The 17,854-nt window shown below is 40.3% G+C and overlaps 2 protein-coding genes across 6 annotated transcripts; one reads left to right on the top strand and one right to left on the bottom strand.

Moving 5' to 3' along the window:
* Positions 1 to 4,853: 4,853 nt before the first annotated feature.
* LOC122136441 (ensconsin-like) lies at positions 4,854 to 6,092 on the top strand. 5 transcript variants are annotated; one of them, XM_042719492.1, is made up of 4 exons: positions 4,854 to 4,891; positions 5,119 to 5,212; positions 5,448 to 5,535; positions 5,643 to 6,088. In XM_042719492.1, exons 2-4 carry the CDS (start codon positions 5,139 to 5,141, stop codon positions 6,039 to 6,041), a joined length of 561 nt encoding a protein of 186 aa, XP_042575426.1. In that variant the 5' UTR covers positions 4,854 to 4,891; positions 5,119 to 5,138; the 3' UTR covers positions 6,042 to 6,088. The 5 variants fall into 5 exon arrangements, with proteins under 5 accessions (XP_042575426.1, XP_042575428.1, XP_042575424.1 ...); XM_042719490.1 differs by having other exon boundaries at positions 4,867 to 4,891; positions 5,119 to 5,255; positions 5,643 to 6,092; XM_042719494.1 differs by lacking the exon at positions 5,119 to 5,212.
* LOC109110945 (putative nuclease HARBI1) lies at positions 5,878 to 8,609 on the bottom strand. The gene is made up of 5 exons (XM_042721118.1): positions 8,571 to 8,609; positions 7,602 to 7,731; positions 6,958 to 7,514; positions 6,667 to 6,877; positions 5,878 to 6,568 (listed from the first exon to the last, which is right to left on the bottom strand). Exons 1-4 carry the CDS (start codon positions 8,607 to 8,609, stop codon positions 6,674 to 6,676), a joined length of 930 nt encoding a protein of 309 aa, XP_042577052.1. The 3' UTR covers positions 5,878 to 6,568; positions 6,667 to 6,673.
* Positions 8,610 to 17,854: the final 9,245 nt, after the last annotated feature.

Consider the following 17,854-nt stretch of genomic DNA (forward strand, 5'->3'; position numbering starts at 1 on the left):
AGGGAATTGTTTGTGTGTTCAGCAGGGATAATGGTAACACAACTAATGAACATAATAACGAACAAATAATTGTATTGATATCATAACAAATGTGCATGATATCAAAGAATAGTTTTAGAACTACGTGGCATGATTATGCATAGCAAAAGGATCCATTTAAAACCAGTTGCATTATGAAGTAATATCCATTGGCCTTGGTGCGAAAACCAAGATAAATACAAATAAACTACGTTTAACTAAAGGCGCAGCGTGCACAGTCTAATCAGTGCTGCTCTGAGTGTGCTTTTGGGGTCGACCAGCGTCCAAAACGTGTGCCGGAAGGTGCCGTCCTTGAATCGCTCGTTAAGATGAATCAGAAGTGCGTTTTTAACCCTAACACCCTTCATCTCTTCGAATCTCTCACTCGGAGGGTAACCCTTTGAAGGCATTAGGGTATAGGTATGAGCCCTTTCATAATGGAGCCACAGGTGAGAGGTGTCTTTTTTAATTGTAATGTGATTCTCAGCCACCCTGCCAGCAGCTGGCTGTCAGAGCTCTACAGTCTTGCAGCGAGCACCGGTTCGACACCATACCTAAGAATACGTCCTAACGATTGGCTCTGGATCCTAGTTAAAATCTTTAAGTCTTTGATCGTAAGTTTGACGTGCACCAGACAGCTGCTAACGCAACAATTGGGGCGATGTCGAAAATTTGGCACACACGGTGCCTGCAGTGTGACTTGTCTACGAGCCCAACATCTGAATGTCTTCGGTTTTTTGCCATGATCCAAATTAACACAGAATCAAATTAACACAAGATTTCTTTGTTAACCACCATTTCAGTCTTTGTGTGGAATGACTCACAGTCCGAACATATATGGGTTTGATTATGTAAAACTCCTGGCATGTGTCTTTCACCAGTCCATTTTTAACACATTCTTAACTGGATTATATCTTACATTAATGAACAAACGGAAGATCCTACAGTGTGGGACATGGGGATCAGGTTCACACAGTCTGACAAGCATCATCTTAAAGGACTATTATAAATCATACAGTGGTTCTCCTGGCTTAAAGGTTAGAGTGCGGTTCCCACATTTTCCTTCCTTCGGAGTGTTACAAGCTCTTGGTGCATAAAAGAATCTGTAAAGTGTCTTAAATCCAAAGAATATTCTTTAATAAGAGTCAACCATGCGCTACCTAAAACGGCTCGTTCTAATACGCCCCCACATCTCTACATCACTATGTGTGAAGGATTGCATCACGCGCGCGCCCAATATTTCACGTAAGAAAGAGCGTAACTTTTGTTCCTCTCTATAAGCCTCTGCCGCCATGTTGTGGAGAAAGCTGTGTGTTTCCTTGTGAACGTGAAAGCTACTTTGTTTGGCCTTCCTAAGAGACATATCCGCCAGAGCTGATCCTTCAGGTCGCTAAGGAACTGCATCAACTTGGCGTTGTGGAGCGCCAATCGGCTTTCACTGTGGACAAGTGGACTGCCTCCCGCCACTTGCTCACATCGAGCCGGCCTCCATTCACTCAAGCCCACCATTTGTGACCTGTGTTTCGTTGTGAAAGTGAAACTACTTTGTTTGGCGTTTCCAAGAGGACACAACTATAAAACCGTTGGTTAGCGGTATTACAAAACACTGTTCAGAACATTTTCAACCCAAATATATAGTTCATTATCTAGACCACGCCATAAACAAGCTCATGAAATTGTTAGTTGAACAGGGAGTTGTGGGAAGATTAGAAAAGGAAAGTGGGTCCGCGGGAATTGGATGATGGTCAGGTTGATCGGGCATCCTAAATTGGATGGCTCAGAGAGCCTTTTCATGAGGTTCATGAGGCCCAGAGAGGAAGTAAATTGGCGAGAGCTCCGTCATCCAGTATTGTAAAAAAACCTTTCCGAAAATTAATTAAATGAATTAACAGTATTTTTTTATTTTCAACAGTGGCATCAGAAGAAACTCCCGGGGCTTTAAAAAAAAAATATTTCGGAGCTTCCCTTAGTGTCACAAAACTGATCAATGTACTGTATTGCTGGTGCAAAAACACAAGTAAATTAACGTTTTTTTGCTGTAAGATGCGCAATGGTTCCTTTTTTCTTTGTTTTTATTGACTTTTTTAAGAATCCAGAATTCAATTATCCAAGTCCTTGACCATACTTTTACACATTTTCACATTTAGTAACAATTATTTTAAATAAAAAGAACCAAAAAAAAAAAAAGAAACGCAATAACACATACACAAACGGATGTATAAAAATATCAGGTAGCAGAGTAGCCTACGCACACAATTTGGGCTTTTCCTATATTCTGACAACACTCTCTCAACTTTAGATATTTGTACAATGCTCGTCGTCTGCTATACCACGCACTGCGATAGCTCCTACACTGGTCGATAAGACCGTCCACGCGAAAACAAGACATGTCAGATTCGGTATAAGAACAATGTCCGCATTGCGTGTGCTAATGGGCTTAACAAGCCCCACTTGGCTGTGTTCTGGCTTCCGTAAGATTTCACTGGTGATAAGACCGAAATCATATATTAAAATAAAGACATGAATTTAATACAATGATAATCATATAAATAAACATGTTGATAGATGTCGCATTTATTTAAAAGTCAATAAACAGCAAAGCAACCCAGCTTCGAATAATAACTGAAAAGACCGAAATAATAAATACATACTTTATATACACCCCGCCCACATTCCCCCCCCGCGCCCTGCGACCGCGTTCTGTGCGGAAGAGAAGCACCGTCGCTTGCTGAGGGGGACCAAAAATAGCATAATGAAAAATCAATAATCATCGTCATAATTATAATGCCAATATGATTTCAGTACATACGATTAGGCAGCCTTTCATCCATAACAAGAGTATTTATTGCGCTATAGATGTGCCCCCCAACAACCTCATATCTCATCAAGCCCCCAGTGGGTACTTAGGTCGCAGCACCTGAACGAGTTTGCACTTTAAACAGTCGGAGAAGATATAGAAGACCGGAACTGTCCTTTTATGTTTAAATCATAAAGGACTTATGGTTAGGGCACCAAAATGTCTAGCAGCAGCACTGTGCACATATATAAATACCGTGCTATAGATCGTCATGAATAATTCTTGATTAACAGCTTCTCTGCCTCGCAGTGCCCCTTGACCTGGCATGACTAAGAATACTGGCTGACGTGGAATTATGCTTTAAAACAACGTTGCCTGTGAAATGTACAAAAATAACGCAAATAACGTGTCACTGCCATGAATAAATCGATTAAATTACTGACCAAATTCACGAACTGCCGTGAGAGCTGGGTTGATCCAGTATTATATTATAATACTGTTTCTCATGCGACGGCACATTTCCCTATGTATGTAATATATGTTTGACACTTCAAGACAGAGGTCTTGATCGTGAATGAATCAATCTTTTGAGCTGAATGTTTGTTTCGTTATATAACATACGCTACGTGTTATGGAAGAAAATGCTATGTTACTGATCACTCTATTGCGCAATGATGTAAGGAACTGATTAATCTTTTTTTTTTTTTCTTCAGTTTTTTTGAACCCGAACTGTCCCAAAGAACTGTTCACGAATTACTTGGACTTTGCATCACTATCACTTTCTCTTAGAGAGGTTGGGGTTTTTCATGAGGAACTCTATAACACTGCAGGACCACTTAAAGCAAAGCTGAACCCGACTAGAATTTTGAAATGTTGACAGGAATCGCATTTGGCTGCACAGTGGCATCAGCTTGTCATGTAGTGATGAATATACATCACACTGTACTTATAATGTTGAGATACCCAACTTCTCATGTACATTTAAAAGATTCATTTAGTTTTTTAAAGTTTTTGATTTTAATGTCATTTAGAGACAAATATGTAACATCAGTGGGGTTTCTGCGCCTTGCTCAAGGGTCTCACCTCAGTCGTGGTATTGAAGGGGGGTGAGAGAGCACTGGCTTTTCACTCCATCCGGAGCTAAACTCAACCCCGTGCCTTTTGGGTTACAAGTCCATCCCGACACTCTTAACCATTAGGGCCACAATAATGAACAAATGGGAATAACCAACTGTCTTACTAAAATAATACCTTTATTGAACCAAGTATGGGAAATAGAACAAAGATGATATAGTTTTATAAATATTATGTCCTTGATATTTCAATATGAAATAATTTTGGGGTGAAAAATTGGTATTTATAACCAATTTCCATGCTAGCAGGTCTTGTCTTGTGAAAACCGCCAATGAATTTAGCTAAATTTGTTGACCAGAAAAATTATATTTCAAAAAAGGTTCAATGGCTCCAAAAGTTATCAATATAATAGTTAGAAATACATTTTCTCCAAGGACTTTATCTTTCGTCATAAACTCAGTTAACCATTTATTTAGAAGTGTCATAAGTGAAGACTTGCATTTGTCCCCCTGCTCCCTTTAGGAATTACGAATTGCCATCCTTTGTTAAAAAGTTTTTTTCTCTCTCCTTCAATGAGTTATAGAAGAATCACATTTAGATCACAGAGCTAGATTATTCCCATACGGAAAGTTAATCTATTCACATATATGTGTGACCACTGTTAACTATATTAAATATCCTTTTGAAAATCTATTTTAAAACATATGTTTTGCGAGTGTGTGTTACATAATTCATGCCTCAAATAACTTTTAATCAATGTGTTTTTTGCAGTGCAGAATCATTTTGTTCTACAACTTTGTTTCACCCTTTTTTAAAGCTATTATTATATTATATTATATTACTTTAATATTATATTATATTATATTTATATTATATGTATATTATATTATATTTATATAGGTCCTATGTCGATTCTATTTAGGCCTCTATCAACTAATACTTTATCAAGTGTCAGCACAGTTTTGAGCGGTAGCGGAGTGGGAGAGGAATATGCTTTTCGATGTAAGTTTTTTAAAAACTGGTGTTCCAAAAAAATATATTTTTTTAGTGGTTGTCTAGTTAGGCATTTTGTTTTAGCGTTAAGCATATTTTTACATTTGTACGTTTATATGTAAAAAAAAAACAAAAACATTACTTTCGTAAACTAGCTTCTTCCTTACTACCTGTGTGAATATCCCCTTACACACAGCTAATTTGTTAGTGATTGAAGCTGTTTTTAACGCTTCTAGGAACGAAAGAGCAGACAGAAATGTTTATAAAGCTCCGGGGAGAGAACGATGAGCTCTTCACCGGAGCAAAGAACTCTGCCACTGTGGGATGGAGGTACAGGAATAAATCTATTTAGAAATCCCATTGTAATATCAAGGTAGTTTTGTTTCTTTTTTGTTTTGTGCAGTACAGATAACATTCCTGCAGTCATTAAACAGCTGAAACATTTTCTTACTTCTCTTGTTTTGTCCTTTTGTAGTATAATTCTGTACAGTATTGTTCCACAATTGTCGTTTTGATATCTGTGATTAACACAATTCCAATATTTTCTCTTTTTCTCCTACATTAGGATAGTTTTGGAGAAGATGGGCCTGTCTGGTAAAGTGACACCAGCCCAAGCAAAGAAAAAGTGGGACAATTTAAAAAAAAAATATAAAGTATGTCCATATATAGAAAATCATATTTTTGTTAGTAACAGTTAAAAAAAATCCTAGGTTTAAGCTTACATGTTTTGTGAACAGTTTAGATTTTTACTTGTCTTTAGGAATGCAAGTATCCAGGGTCAGGAGAGGGAGTGAGTGGGAAGCCCACTGCTGCTACTTGGCCCTGGTTTGTCCAAATGGATGAGGTTTTAGGACAAAGGCCTTCAATTTGCTCCCCTGTCCTTATTGCCTCCATCCCTATGGACACTCCAGGGCCAAGTGCAGCAGTGAGTGACCAAGAGGAGAGAGAGGAAGAAGAGAGGGAAGGAGATAGGCAGCCAGCAGCGAAGAAGAGGAGAAGGGACAGTGACCAGGAGCTGTTAGACCTCATCAGGGAGGACATGAGGCAGCAGAGAGAGGCTGAAGAGAGGAGAGCACAGGCTGAAGAGAGGAGGGCACAGGAGAGCAGGGAGAGGATGGACAGGCTCTTCTCCATTCTGGAGTGTTGGGTCCCCAAATAATTTTTTTTTTTCTTGGGGTGGGAGGGATTAAATTTTTTCCATTGTTAGCTTTAGTTGTTTGAAATAAATTGTTTGAAAGAAATACTTCTCATTCATTGTATTTCTTTTTTATTTTCCATACTTTTCAGTAAAAGGAACATTTGTAAAGAAAATTAAGTGTATAATTATTTAATAACATTCAGAAAACAAAATTGAGGTAACAAAATTCAAGAACATACAGAAACTATTTACAGAACTATTTACAGGACAACAGATTTTAACAGATCACTGCAGGATTAATCTGAGTGACCAGGTATTGGACCATTTTTATGTTTGATTACAACGGGAGTCCCTGGCAGTGTTGCTGGAGCCGCTGAAAGGATGAGAGACATGGATGGAGTGCAGCAGGGATCCGTGGCTGGTCCTCTGGTTGGCGAGTGAAACATCACAGGGTGGTCTGCAGAGAGCTTCAGGATGTCTCCTCCCATTGTCCACTACATCGTCCACCAGCAGGGTTTGCAGAGCGAATCAATCAACGGCTGTCACATCTATAACATGTATTAATAAATATGTAAACAGGAGAAATTGAATCCAATCCTTTCATGACAAAGTACTTTTTAAATAAGATATTAAAGTTATTGTTTACTTGCTTGTTAAAGGTAGTTATGACCTGGTGGTACAACCTCCAGGGCAGACACCTCAGCACAGAGTTGGTCCCGCCACTGAGCACCGCTGACGGCCTCCATGTCAGCCTCCCCCTCATCTTCCTCCACATCGTCCTCAGGCTCATCCTCAGGTGCCAACACGTCTCCGGCACTGAGGCAGATGTTGTGGAGGATGGTGCATGCTGTCACAACCTGCAATAGCATATATAAATTTAGTATATTGTGATATTGAAAAAAAAAAAAAATTAATATAACACTGGCTGGTAACTTACATGAGGAACAAAGGTGTAGTGCACCTCCAGCGCTTGCAGGAAGATGGACCGGAACCTTGTCTTCATCATTCCAAAACCACCCTCTATAATGGAGCGTGCCCTGGAATGATGGCTGTTAAAGCGCTGGGCTCCCACACCTTGCACCTGCCTCTTGTAAGGAGTGATGAGGGGGAGAGGCCGTTGGAGGCATGGATATCCTCCATCGGCCAAGATGAAATGCCCTGGAGGAGGGTAGGATGACTGAGCGTACAGTGGGCTGTGGCGGAGCACCCTGGAGTCGTGCACCGATCCAGGCCAGCCCACGTACGTATCGATGAAGCGGCCCTGATGGTCACAAACAGCCTGAAGGATTATGGATGGAAACAGTTTCCTGTTTCTGTAGCACTGACAATCAGGGCCGCTCGGAGGCTTGATGCGGATGTGACAGCCGTCGATGGCACCGCAGCTTTGATAAAAGCTCTGTGGCGTGCCAGCCCTGCAAACCCGCGGGACACTTCTTCCAGGTGCTCCGGGGTCTTCGGGAGGAAGATGACCTTGTGGCGAATGGCCACCACCTCCTCAGTCACTCGGTGGACAATGTAGTGGACGGTGGACCGGGGCATCCCAAATACTCTTGAGACCACCCTGTAGGATGCTCCACAGGCCAACCAGAAGAGAAACACCAGGGTCTCTATTGTAGCACCCCACCCATGTCTTCTCTCCTGGTTCAGGAGGTTCTGCAACACTGCCAGAGACTCCCTGCTCAGGCGAAAGTCTGGTCGGGGATCTTCCTGGCTGAAAAAACGGTCCAAAACTGGGACACTCAGGTTAATCCTGCAGTAACGGGGTCTGGTCTGGTTAAGGAAAAGTAGAGAACAAATACATAATATAATTAGTACATTAGAATAAGTGTTTAACAGATAAAAGCATTATTCTACCTTAAGACAAATTTAAATATCAAAACTCCAATTATTTTTTAATACAATGCACATTATACATATTACATGAATAATTATATACATATTATATATATATATATATATATATGTGTGTGTGTATATATATATATATATATATATATATATAATCTATATCTATATCATTATTTAGATAGATAGATAGATAGATAGAGTTTCTCTGACAAAACAAGCTAAAGTTTATGCTTCGGCTCAATGAATTTGTAGGGGAAATTAGCAGAATACTTAAAAACATAAATAAAAATAGGCTATAATGGCTTACCTGGATATGACTGTCTTGTAGTCTGATATAAAAAACTCTCCGACAATGAGCAAAGAAAGTATTTAATTTATTTAATTGCTTTATTTCTTCCAAAATAATTAAAAAATGAGGAGAATAACTTGTTTGTCCATTTTCCCCGCTTCTTGCTTAGCGCCGTCACGGTTGCTAGGCGACAGGATATGAGCAACGGGTAAGGGAGGGAACTGAAAGAAGGGTAGGCTGTCCAAATCCACAAACACCGACTTCCGGGTTTTGCGGTCGTCGGAGGACCCCTCCTCCTTCCAACCGGGTAGGAAGGATCCTAAGGAGGATGCAGACCCTGAATTTGGACACAGCCGTCGATTCTTTTCCGTGAATCACTTTGTCCGAGAATTGATGAACCGGTTTATTTGAACCGGATCATCGGTTCTTTTAGACCTGCGGTCCAGCGACATTGTACGTAATTTGTATGATTTACATGTCGATATGGACAACTGCAGGCGTTTACATTATAGCAGAAAGTCGTATTCACTTATTTTGACTCACTTATTTTAAATTCGCTTTTCAGTGTCAGAAACGACTCTTTCCTCTATTTTCACAGATATTCACACATTTCAGCCTTCCGTCGCTGTCTGATACTTAATTAAACTGTTTTAATATGTCGTCTCAGATACCTTAACACGATTATGCGAGTACACGTAGAATGGCCGTCTGAGGTAAACTGTTCATCATTTAACAAACTAATGTTGGCCTGTAGAAGTTTAACAGTATTGTTTCCGCAAATAAAGTTATAATTCTGCCAATTTCAAATAATTATTAATGAAAACATTAAATAAACGTACCTTAAAACAGTTGAAACCAGTGGCTTTGCCCCGTTGTTCTTCCAAAATGACAGTTACCGGAGCGATTTAAACATCTTCAAGGCGCGTTAAATAACCCAGTGCTGGCATGAAACAACCCAGCGTTGCAACCCAGCAGGTTTAACTCAACACCTGGTAAATTGAAACTACCCAAAAGTGTTTAAAAACTAATAAAATAGTCAAGTCAAGTCAAGTCATCTTTATTTATATAGCGCTTTAAACAAAAAAGATTGCGTCAAAGCAACTGAACAACATTAATTAGGAAAACAGTGTGTCAATAATACAAAATAACAGTTAAAGGCAGTTCATCATTGAATTCAGTGATGTCATCATGCAGCTCAGTTCAGTTTAAATGGTATCTGTGCAATAATTTGCAATCAAGTCAACGATATCGCTGTAAATGAAGTGTCCCCAACTAAGCAAGCCAGAGGCGACAGCGGCAAGGAACCAAAACTCCATCAGTGAGAGAATGGAGAAAAAAATCTTGGAGAAACCAGGCTCAGTTGGGGGGCCAGTTCTCCTCTGACCAGACGAAACCAGCAGTCTATTCCAGGCTGTAGCAAAGTCAGGTTCTGCAGAAGAATCATCTGTTTCCTGTGGTCTTGTCCCGGTGGTCGTCTGAGACAAGGTTTTTACAGGGGATCTGTCTCTGGGGCTCTAGTTGTCCTGGTCTCCGCTGTCTTTCAGGGCTGTAGAGGTCCTTTCTAGGTGCTAATCCACCATCTGGGCTGGATACATACTGGATCCGGGTGACTGCAGTGACCATCTGACTTGGATACAGACTGGATCTGGTGGCCACGGTGACCTCGGAATAAGAGAGAAACAGACTAATATGAGCGTAGATGCCATTCTTCTAACGATGTAGCAAGTACATCGGGTGTTATGGGAAGTGTTCCCGGTTCCGGTTTACCTAATTAATGCAGCCTAAAAATCCTTTAACGGATTTGGATATTAGAAGTGTATTAGTATGTTATGTGTAAGCCAGGTTAAAGAGATGGGTCTTTAATCTAGATTTAAACTGCAAGAGTGTGTCTGCCTCCCGAACAATGTTAGGAAGGTTATTCCAGAGTTTGGGCGCTAAATAGGAGAAGGATCTGCTGCCCGCAGGTGACTTTGATATTCTAGGTATTATCAAATTGCCAGAGTTTTGAGAACGGAGCGGACGTGGAGGACTATAATGTAACAAGAGCTCGTTCAAATACTGAGGTGCTAAACCATTCAGGGCTTTATAAGTAATAAGCAAGATTTTAAAATCTATACGATGTTTGATAGGGAGCCAGTGCAGTGTTGACAGGACCGGGCTAATATGATCATACTTCCTGGTTCTAGTAAGAACTCTAGCTGCTGCATTTTGGACTAACTGGAGTTTGTTTACTAAGCGTGCAGAACAACCACCCAGTAGAGCATTACAATAGTCTAACCTTGAGGTCATAAACGCATGGATTAACATTTCTGCATTTGACATTGAGAGCATCGGCCGTAATTTAGATAGATTTTTGAGATGGAAAAATGCAGTTTTACAAATGCTAGAAACGTGGCTTTCTAAGGAAAGGTTGCTATCAAATAGCACACCTAGGTTCCTAACTGATGACGAAGAATTGACAGAGCAGCCATCAAGGCTTAGACAGCGTTCTAGGTCATTACATGCAGAGCTTTTAGGCCCTATAATTATCGACTTTGTTTTTTTCAGAATTTAGCAGTAAGAAATTACTCGTCATCCAGTTTTTTATATCGACTATGCATTCCGTTAGTTTTTTAAAATTGGTATGTTTCGCCAGGCCGCAATGAAATATAGAGCTGAGTATCATCAGCATAACAGTGAAAGCTAACACCGTGTTTCCTGATGATATCTCCCAAGGGTAACATGTAAAGCGTGAAGAGTAACGGCCCTAGTACTGAGCCTTGCGGTACTCCCATACTGCACTTGTGAACGATATGATACCTCTTCATTCACTGCTACGAATTGATGGCGGTCATATAAGTACGATTTAAACCATGCTAATGCACTTCCATTAATGCCAACAAAGTGTTCTAGTCTATGCAAAAGAATAGTGTGGTCAATAGTGTCGAACGCAGCACTAAGATCTAATAGCACTAATAGAGAGATACAACCACGATCAGATGATAAGAGCAGGTCATTTGTAACTCTAAGGAGAGCAGTCTCAGTACTATGATACGGTCTAAATCCTGACTGGAAATCCTCACAGATGCCATTTTTTCTCTAAGAAGGAATATAATTGTGAGGATACTACCTTTTCTAGTATCTTTGAAAGAAAAGGGAGATTCGAGATCGGTCTATAATTAACTAGTTCTTTGGGGTCAAGTTGTGGTTTTTTGATGAGAGACTTAATAACAGCCAGTTTGAAGGATTTTGGGACATACCCTAATAACAATGAGGAATTAATAATAGTCAGAAGAGGATCTATGACTTCTGGAAGCACCTCTTTTAGGAGCTTAGATGGAATAGGGTCTAACATACATGTTGTTGGTTTAGATGATTTAACAAGTTTATACAATTCTTCCTCTCCTATAGTAGAGAATGAGTGGAACTGTTCCTCAGGGGATCTATAGTGCACTGTCTGATGTGATACTGTAGCTGATGGCTGCATGGTTACAATTTTATCTCTAATAGTATCGACTTTAGAAGTAAAGTAGTTCATAAAGTCATTACTGCTGTGATGTTGAGAAATGTCAACACTTGTTGATGCTTTATTTTTCGTTAATTTAGCCACTGTATTGAATAAATACCTGGGGTTATGTTTGTTTTCTTCTAAAAGAGACGAAAAGTAATCAGATTTAGCAGTTTTTAATGCTTTTCTGTAAGATAGGTTACTTTCCCTCCAAGCAATACGAAATACTTCTAGTTTTGTTTTCCTCCAGCTGCGCTCCATTTTCCGGGCTGCTCTCTTTAGGGTGCGAGTGTGCTCATTACACCACGGTGTCAGACTGTTTTCCTTAACCTTCCTTAAGCGTAAAGGAGCAACTGTATTTAAAATGCTAGAAAAGAGAGAGTCCATAGTTTCTGTTACATCATCAAGTTGTTCTGAGGTTTTGGATATGCTAAGGAATTGGGATACATCAGGAAGATTACTTACAAAGCAGTCTTTTGTGGTAGAGGTGATGGTTCTACCATACTTGTAACAAGAAGTGGAATTTACAGTTTTAGCTATATGAAGTTTGCACAAAACTAAATAATGATCTGAGATATCATCGCTTGGCTGCATAATTTCAACACCATCGACATCAATTCCATGTGACAGTATTAAATCTAGAGTATGGTTTCGACAATGAGTAGGTCCTGAGACGTGTTGTCTAACCCCAATAGAGTTCAGAATGTCTATAAATGCTGATCCCAATGCATCTTTTTCATTATCAACATGGATATTAAAATCACCAACAATTAAAACTTTATCTGCAGCCAGCACTAACTCGGATGTAAAATCAGCAAACTCTTTAATAAAGTCTGTATGGTGCCCTGGTGGCCTGTATACAGTAGCCAGTACAAACATCACAGGGGATTTATCATTAACATTTGTTTCTCTGGATAATGTTATATTAAGCACCAATACTTCAAACGAGTTATACTTGAAGCCTGCCCTCTGAGAAATCCTGAAAACATTGTTATAAATTGAAGCAACACTTCCCCCTTTACCTTTTGGACGTGGCTCATGTTTATAACAGTAATCTTGGGGTGTAGACTCATTTAAAATAATGTAATCATCAGGTTTTAGCCAGGTTTCTGTCAAACAGAGTGCATCTAGATTATGATCAGTGATCATATTATTTGCAAAAAGTGCTTTCGTAGAAAGGGACCTGATATTCAATAAGCCAAGCTTTATCATTTGTTTATCCGTATTGCATCTGTTTTTTATTTGTTGAACCTCAGTTAAATTGTTGCTCTTAAATTGGTTTGGACATTTTTTGTATTTTCTAGCCCGGGGAACAGACACAGTCTCTATAGTGTGATATGTAGGTGAAAGAGTCTCTATGTGCTGAGAATTAGCTGACTTCTGTGACTGGAGGCGGCTAGCAGACGGTCGGTTTAGCCAGTCTGTCTGCTTCCTGACCTGGGCCCCAGTTAGTCAAGTACAAACTCTAAGACTATGTGCCATATTTCTAGAAAGAAGAGCGGCACCATCCCAGGAGGGATGAAGACCATCTCTTTTCAACAGGTCAGGTCTGCCCCAAAAGCTTGTCCAATTGTCTATGAGACCTTTGTTATTCTGCGGGCACCACTTAGACATCCAGCCATTGAGTGATGAAAATCTGCTATGTATCTCATCACCACGGTAAGCAGGGAGGGGACCAGAGCATATATAATAACCCAACAAAATGACCCAACAGACTCAGCCCAGCATTTTGGGTTAAAAAAATAACCCAGCCGTTTTTAGAGTGTAGGCCTAATATATGAGAATATTGACATATTGCATATAAATGTAGCCTAGCTCACTAAAATAGGCTACCACTTTTAATGCTCTGATGCAAAGTAAACCACAATTAATTTTGAATAATATAACACATAATTCATATTATATAAATAATACTGCACACCTATTAAATGTGTCAAATCTAAAATATGGTGTAATACTGTGTAGCTTAGAGAAAATATAAGCACAGGCTCGGGCACAGGCTTGACATTTATCCTGCTTGAATTCGTTCTAAGAAATGCACATAACTTCATAATTACCAAACTTTCATCCGTGAATATTAAATATTTTAACTATAGTGTTTTTCTTTCATTTTCCCTTACTGCAGCCGTCAAATGTAACACATCAGCGAGGCAAAGCTGTCGTCTATTTGCGAAAATGTGCTTTGATGCGCTTGTTTTAAAACTTGTGATTAAAGCGCCACTCAGCGGTCAAAAGCTGCAAATGTATGGCGTTATTTCCCTGTCAAATGTACGAGCGGCGGTAGAAGTAACGTTTTGGATGTCCACCTACTGTAGCAGGTGGTGTAAGTAACGTTGCACTTATCAGCTCCCTGAGTGTTGTGGCGTCTGGGCCAGACTCGTCAGTGGCAGCGAGGAGTTTGGCTTGGAAGACTTGTAACACTGCCATGGAGTGGAGTGCCGCGGCCACTTGTCCCACCGACGAATAAGCGCGCCCGGCGAGCGCCGACGTCGTACAGCAGGGCTTAGATGGATGGTTGGCCTTGGCCTTCCATCCAATGGCCGTGGGCGGGCAGAGATGCACGACCACAGATCCGTCCAGTGGCGGCAGTTGCTCGTACCCCTTTTCTTTGAAAACCACTCGTCCAGATGGCTACGGGATGGTTCCTCTGGAGGAGACCAATCCAGACCGAGCTCATACACTGCCCTGGAGAGAACGCGGATGAGTTTGGCGTCCACCCCAAGCTTCGGTTGGCTGGGCTCGGACGGCATCGAGGGTGCGGGGTTTGGCGAGCCCGACAGCTCCTCAGCATCCGAAGCGGCTAGAGATAGGCTGTCATCTCGCAGCTCCTCTTCAGTCCCTCTGAACGAGACAAAATCGCTCGCAAAGAGGATGGGGGAATCCCCTCTGGGCAGAGAAAGTGAGGCACGCGGGGGCTGAGCTGGCGTGAGCTCACTCTCATCCTGGCGCTTTAATCCTCTGCCCTGCCATTTTTTCCTTGCCGGCTCACGGGAGGAAGAAAACGGGAGGGTGCGAGGAGCGGGATCACTCTCTGAAAAGAAAGCGATCCGCGAGCGCAGAGAGGTGAGATTCATATTCTCGGAGTGAGAACATGAATTCTCAGCGAGCACTGCGTCAGCGTGGGGAGTCCCTAAGCACACGACACACTCGCTGTGCCCGTCATCATACCTCTGCACGAGTTCCAATAACAAGCCGGCATTTAAAACAACGCCGGAGAAAAAGGCTCTTTAGGAGGAATTTACTCTTTTACCTCGCTCTCGCCGGATGGCAGCAGGGGAAGCAGATGTTCTGCAGCGAGAAGCCGGCAGTCTCGTTCCAATTGCGAGGCGAGTCAACAGCGAGCAGTTCAGCGGAGATCAGCGAAGAATCGTCGTCGCTGAAGGAGAAGAAATCTGAATGCCTTTGGCGAAGCGGTCGTTATATAGCCAGAGGCCCCACCCATTCTGGCGGGCTTTGGCGGGCTTCGCAGCCATTGGTCCATGCAGCACTGCTGCTGAGCCATTGGTTCGTTTCTATACACTGCACGAACCGATGGACATGCAGTTTCACTGCGTGATTGAATAAGGCTTCAGTTCAGGAGAAAAAAGGAGTTTTCCCATAGCATCTTACGACCCAGTACGAGTGAAGTATTGAAAGGGAACTCATCTTTGGCAGGGAAAAAGTCAATAATCCAAAGGTTTATCCAAAGAAGAGAGGCAAACTAAACACAACTGTAACACAGACTTATGCATTAACACTGATGACATTTTTTTTTTTTTGCTACAGTTACAATTGCTAACTTCCCTTTGTCCAATCTGTAGTCACATTTTCAAAACTCTACACACATTTAGCACAATATCGGTCTGTCGTGACCATACCATTAAAGGGGTCATATGATGTTGCTAAAAAGAACATTATTTTGTGTATTTGGTGTAATAAAATGTGTTTATGTGGTTTAAGGTTAAAAAAAAACAACACATTATTTTCCACATAATTAACATTATTGTTTCTCCTCTATGCCCCACCTTTCTAAAAAACTCTGATTTTAACAAAGCTCATTGGTCTGAAAAGCGAGGTGTGCTCTGATTGGCCAGCTATCCAGTGCATTCTGATTGGCCGAAATACCTCAAGCATGTGACAGAAATGTTACACCCTTAACCATACTGTGATTCCATCCCCCCACACGACCAGACAAAAACATTAAAAGTCAAACAATCCCATCTAGTCAACTGTGACACAGATCATGTGATACATATAAGACATTTTATACTGTTTCAGAAAATAATGATTCTTTATCATCAGATCTAAACTGGTTTCTTGCTCTTCTCCATCATGATCTTCTTCTCTTGTGTCTGTAAACAGTTTGTGGTTGATATCCAGCACTGATGTGATGTAGCTTTTTCTCAGACAGAGGATCTCTCAGTCCTAACATCCCATTTTCAGACAGTTCCCAGACCTGGTCAAAGTAAAACAAAAAACACAACCAATTCAGATGAAGTTGTTTAATGGACAGTCAGACAGTTTAATGTTCTGCGTGATTTTAGCAGTGTGAGTATGGAGCGAATTTTGTGACAATATTCATCAAACAAATCCAGCATTTTGCAAATAAACACAATTTGCTTTGCAAAGAAAAACTCGACTTTCAAACAAACGCAAAGTGATTTGCAAATACAAAATTCTATTTGAGAGAAAATGCAGAGGTATGGACAAATATATTTATAGTGTGTTACAACTGTGAGACTCATTTGCATTTTTATGAGGAATCTTGGTTTGATTTTCTCACATATGCATGCAGGCAGATTTTCTCACATGCGTCAAGTTGGATTTTCTGACAAATGCAATTGAGCAAGTTTATTTTCCAAAAAAGCAGATGGCGCTGTTGGCCAATTTACGCTAGTCTACTGAGATCCGAAACATCTGTTTACCTTTTCAGACCAATATGAGAAGATATCCTCGCTGTCCAGAGTGTGTCTTCACCCGTGTAGCGCACCAACATCCAACGGGCAGAAAAAGAAAGTAGGCTAAATTCTATGATGAAGCTTGACGTTTTGATGGCATTTTTCTGGGGCATCTACTGTACTGTACTGTACATGCTTATCTGGATGACCTCAGATCATTAACATGTGAACAGAGCGCTAGCGATAATGAGGTGAAACATGAGAAACTTTTAGTTTCCTCACTTTTATACGGATTATATAATCAGAGAATATTTGTTTTCAATTTGAATTGGTTTTAAAATCAGACATTTTAGGCTTTCTACACATAAATGTACCATGTATGTGAGGCACATATTCACTGAGATTCAGGTTGTTTTATTCAAGAAAGTTCCCAGAGGCTGAGACAGCAGAGAGCGCGCCCTGTTTGTTTTCTTTATTTTACAAAAGTACATTGTTTTGTTGACTATACACAAATAAACGCAGACCCTTTGCAGTTTCAAACGATGCCATTCTCGTATCTGTAATTTAAATTATTTTTGTGGTCATCAACAAAACAGGACAAAACCCCAAAGATTAGTTTCTAATCATTACATTATCCTTCTGAAATACTGGTAAACCACTATTTATTAAAATGCTGAATTTAGTATTATATCAGCGTGAACTTGATCTTTCTCCCAAATTCACAGGACAAGAGTGACACCAGAAGATAAATATTCATCATGTTGCTTATCTAAAAAATACATAATTATTTTATACACAAATGATTGCACAGTGTTAAAACATTTAAAAAGTTTTAGATAGTGTACTAAATAATGTGATTTGGTTTAAAAATGTTATTAATAATTAATGACCTCTTGGGTGATATTGCTATATCTGATACTAAATTAAATTGTCTAAGCTTTCATTTTTGGTACACAATATTTTTGTTATTTTATCAACATGTATATATTCTATATCACGTGATCCTACAGAGGATAAGAGGTATGGAGAATGGATCAGTTTTTATAGGGAAAGACTGCCTAGTTAAATGTTTAGCCATGTCACGACTGATTTTTGAACTAATCAATCATGTTACCAACTTTACAGTCCTTATTGTGAATTTCACTGACACTAGTAGGGTCGCTTTGTGAAAACATCTAAATGGTTAATTATATAGTAAGACAGAAACTCACCTGTTCCCCACTCATGTTGGTCTGCTGTATTCCCTGAAAAGGTAAACAGGGGTTTCAGGTCTCAGGGGACTAGCATAAATTGACGGACAGCGCCATCTGCTGTTTTTGGAAAAGATAGTTGC

Source organism: Cyprinus carpio, chromosome B3, assembly GCF_018340385.1.
Source record: "Cyprinus carpio isolate SPL01 chromosome B3, ASM1834038v1, whole genome shotgun sequence".
NCBI classification, from domain to species: domain Eukaryota; kingdom Metazoa; phylum Chordata; class Actinopteri; order Cypriniformes; family Cyprinidae; genus Cyprinus; species Cyprinus carpio.

Excerpts from the sequence above, each read along its gene's own strand:
- LOC122136441 (XM_042719490.1), top strand. The coding sequence starts at position 5,167 with ATGAGCTCTTCACCGGAGCAAAGAACTCTGCCACTGTGGGATGGAGGT. Across the intron at positions 5,256-5,447 it reads AATCCCATTGTAATATCAAG|GATAGTTTTGGAGAAGATGG; the intron begins GTAGTTTTGTTT and ends CTCCTACATTAG. Across the intron at positions 5,536-5,642 it reads ATTTAAAAAAAAAATATAAA|GAATGCAAGTATCCAGGGTC; the intron begins GTATGTCCATAT and ends ACTTGTCTTTAG.
- LOC109110945 (XM_042721118.1), bottom strand. The coding sequence starts at position 8,609 with ATGTCGCTGGACCGCAGGTCTAAAAGAACCGATGATCCG. Across the intron at positions 7,732-8,570 it reads CTAAAAGAACCGATGATCCG|CCAGGAAGATCCCCGACCAG; the intron begins GTTCAAATAAAC and ends CCGTTTTTTCAG. Across the intron at positions 7,515-7,601 it reads TGGTGTTTCTCTTCTGGTTG|GAGGTGGTGGCCATTCGCCA; the intron begins GCCTGTGGAGCA and ends CGAGTGACTGAG.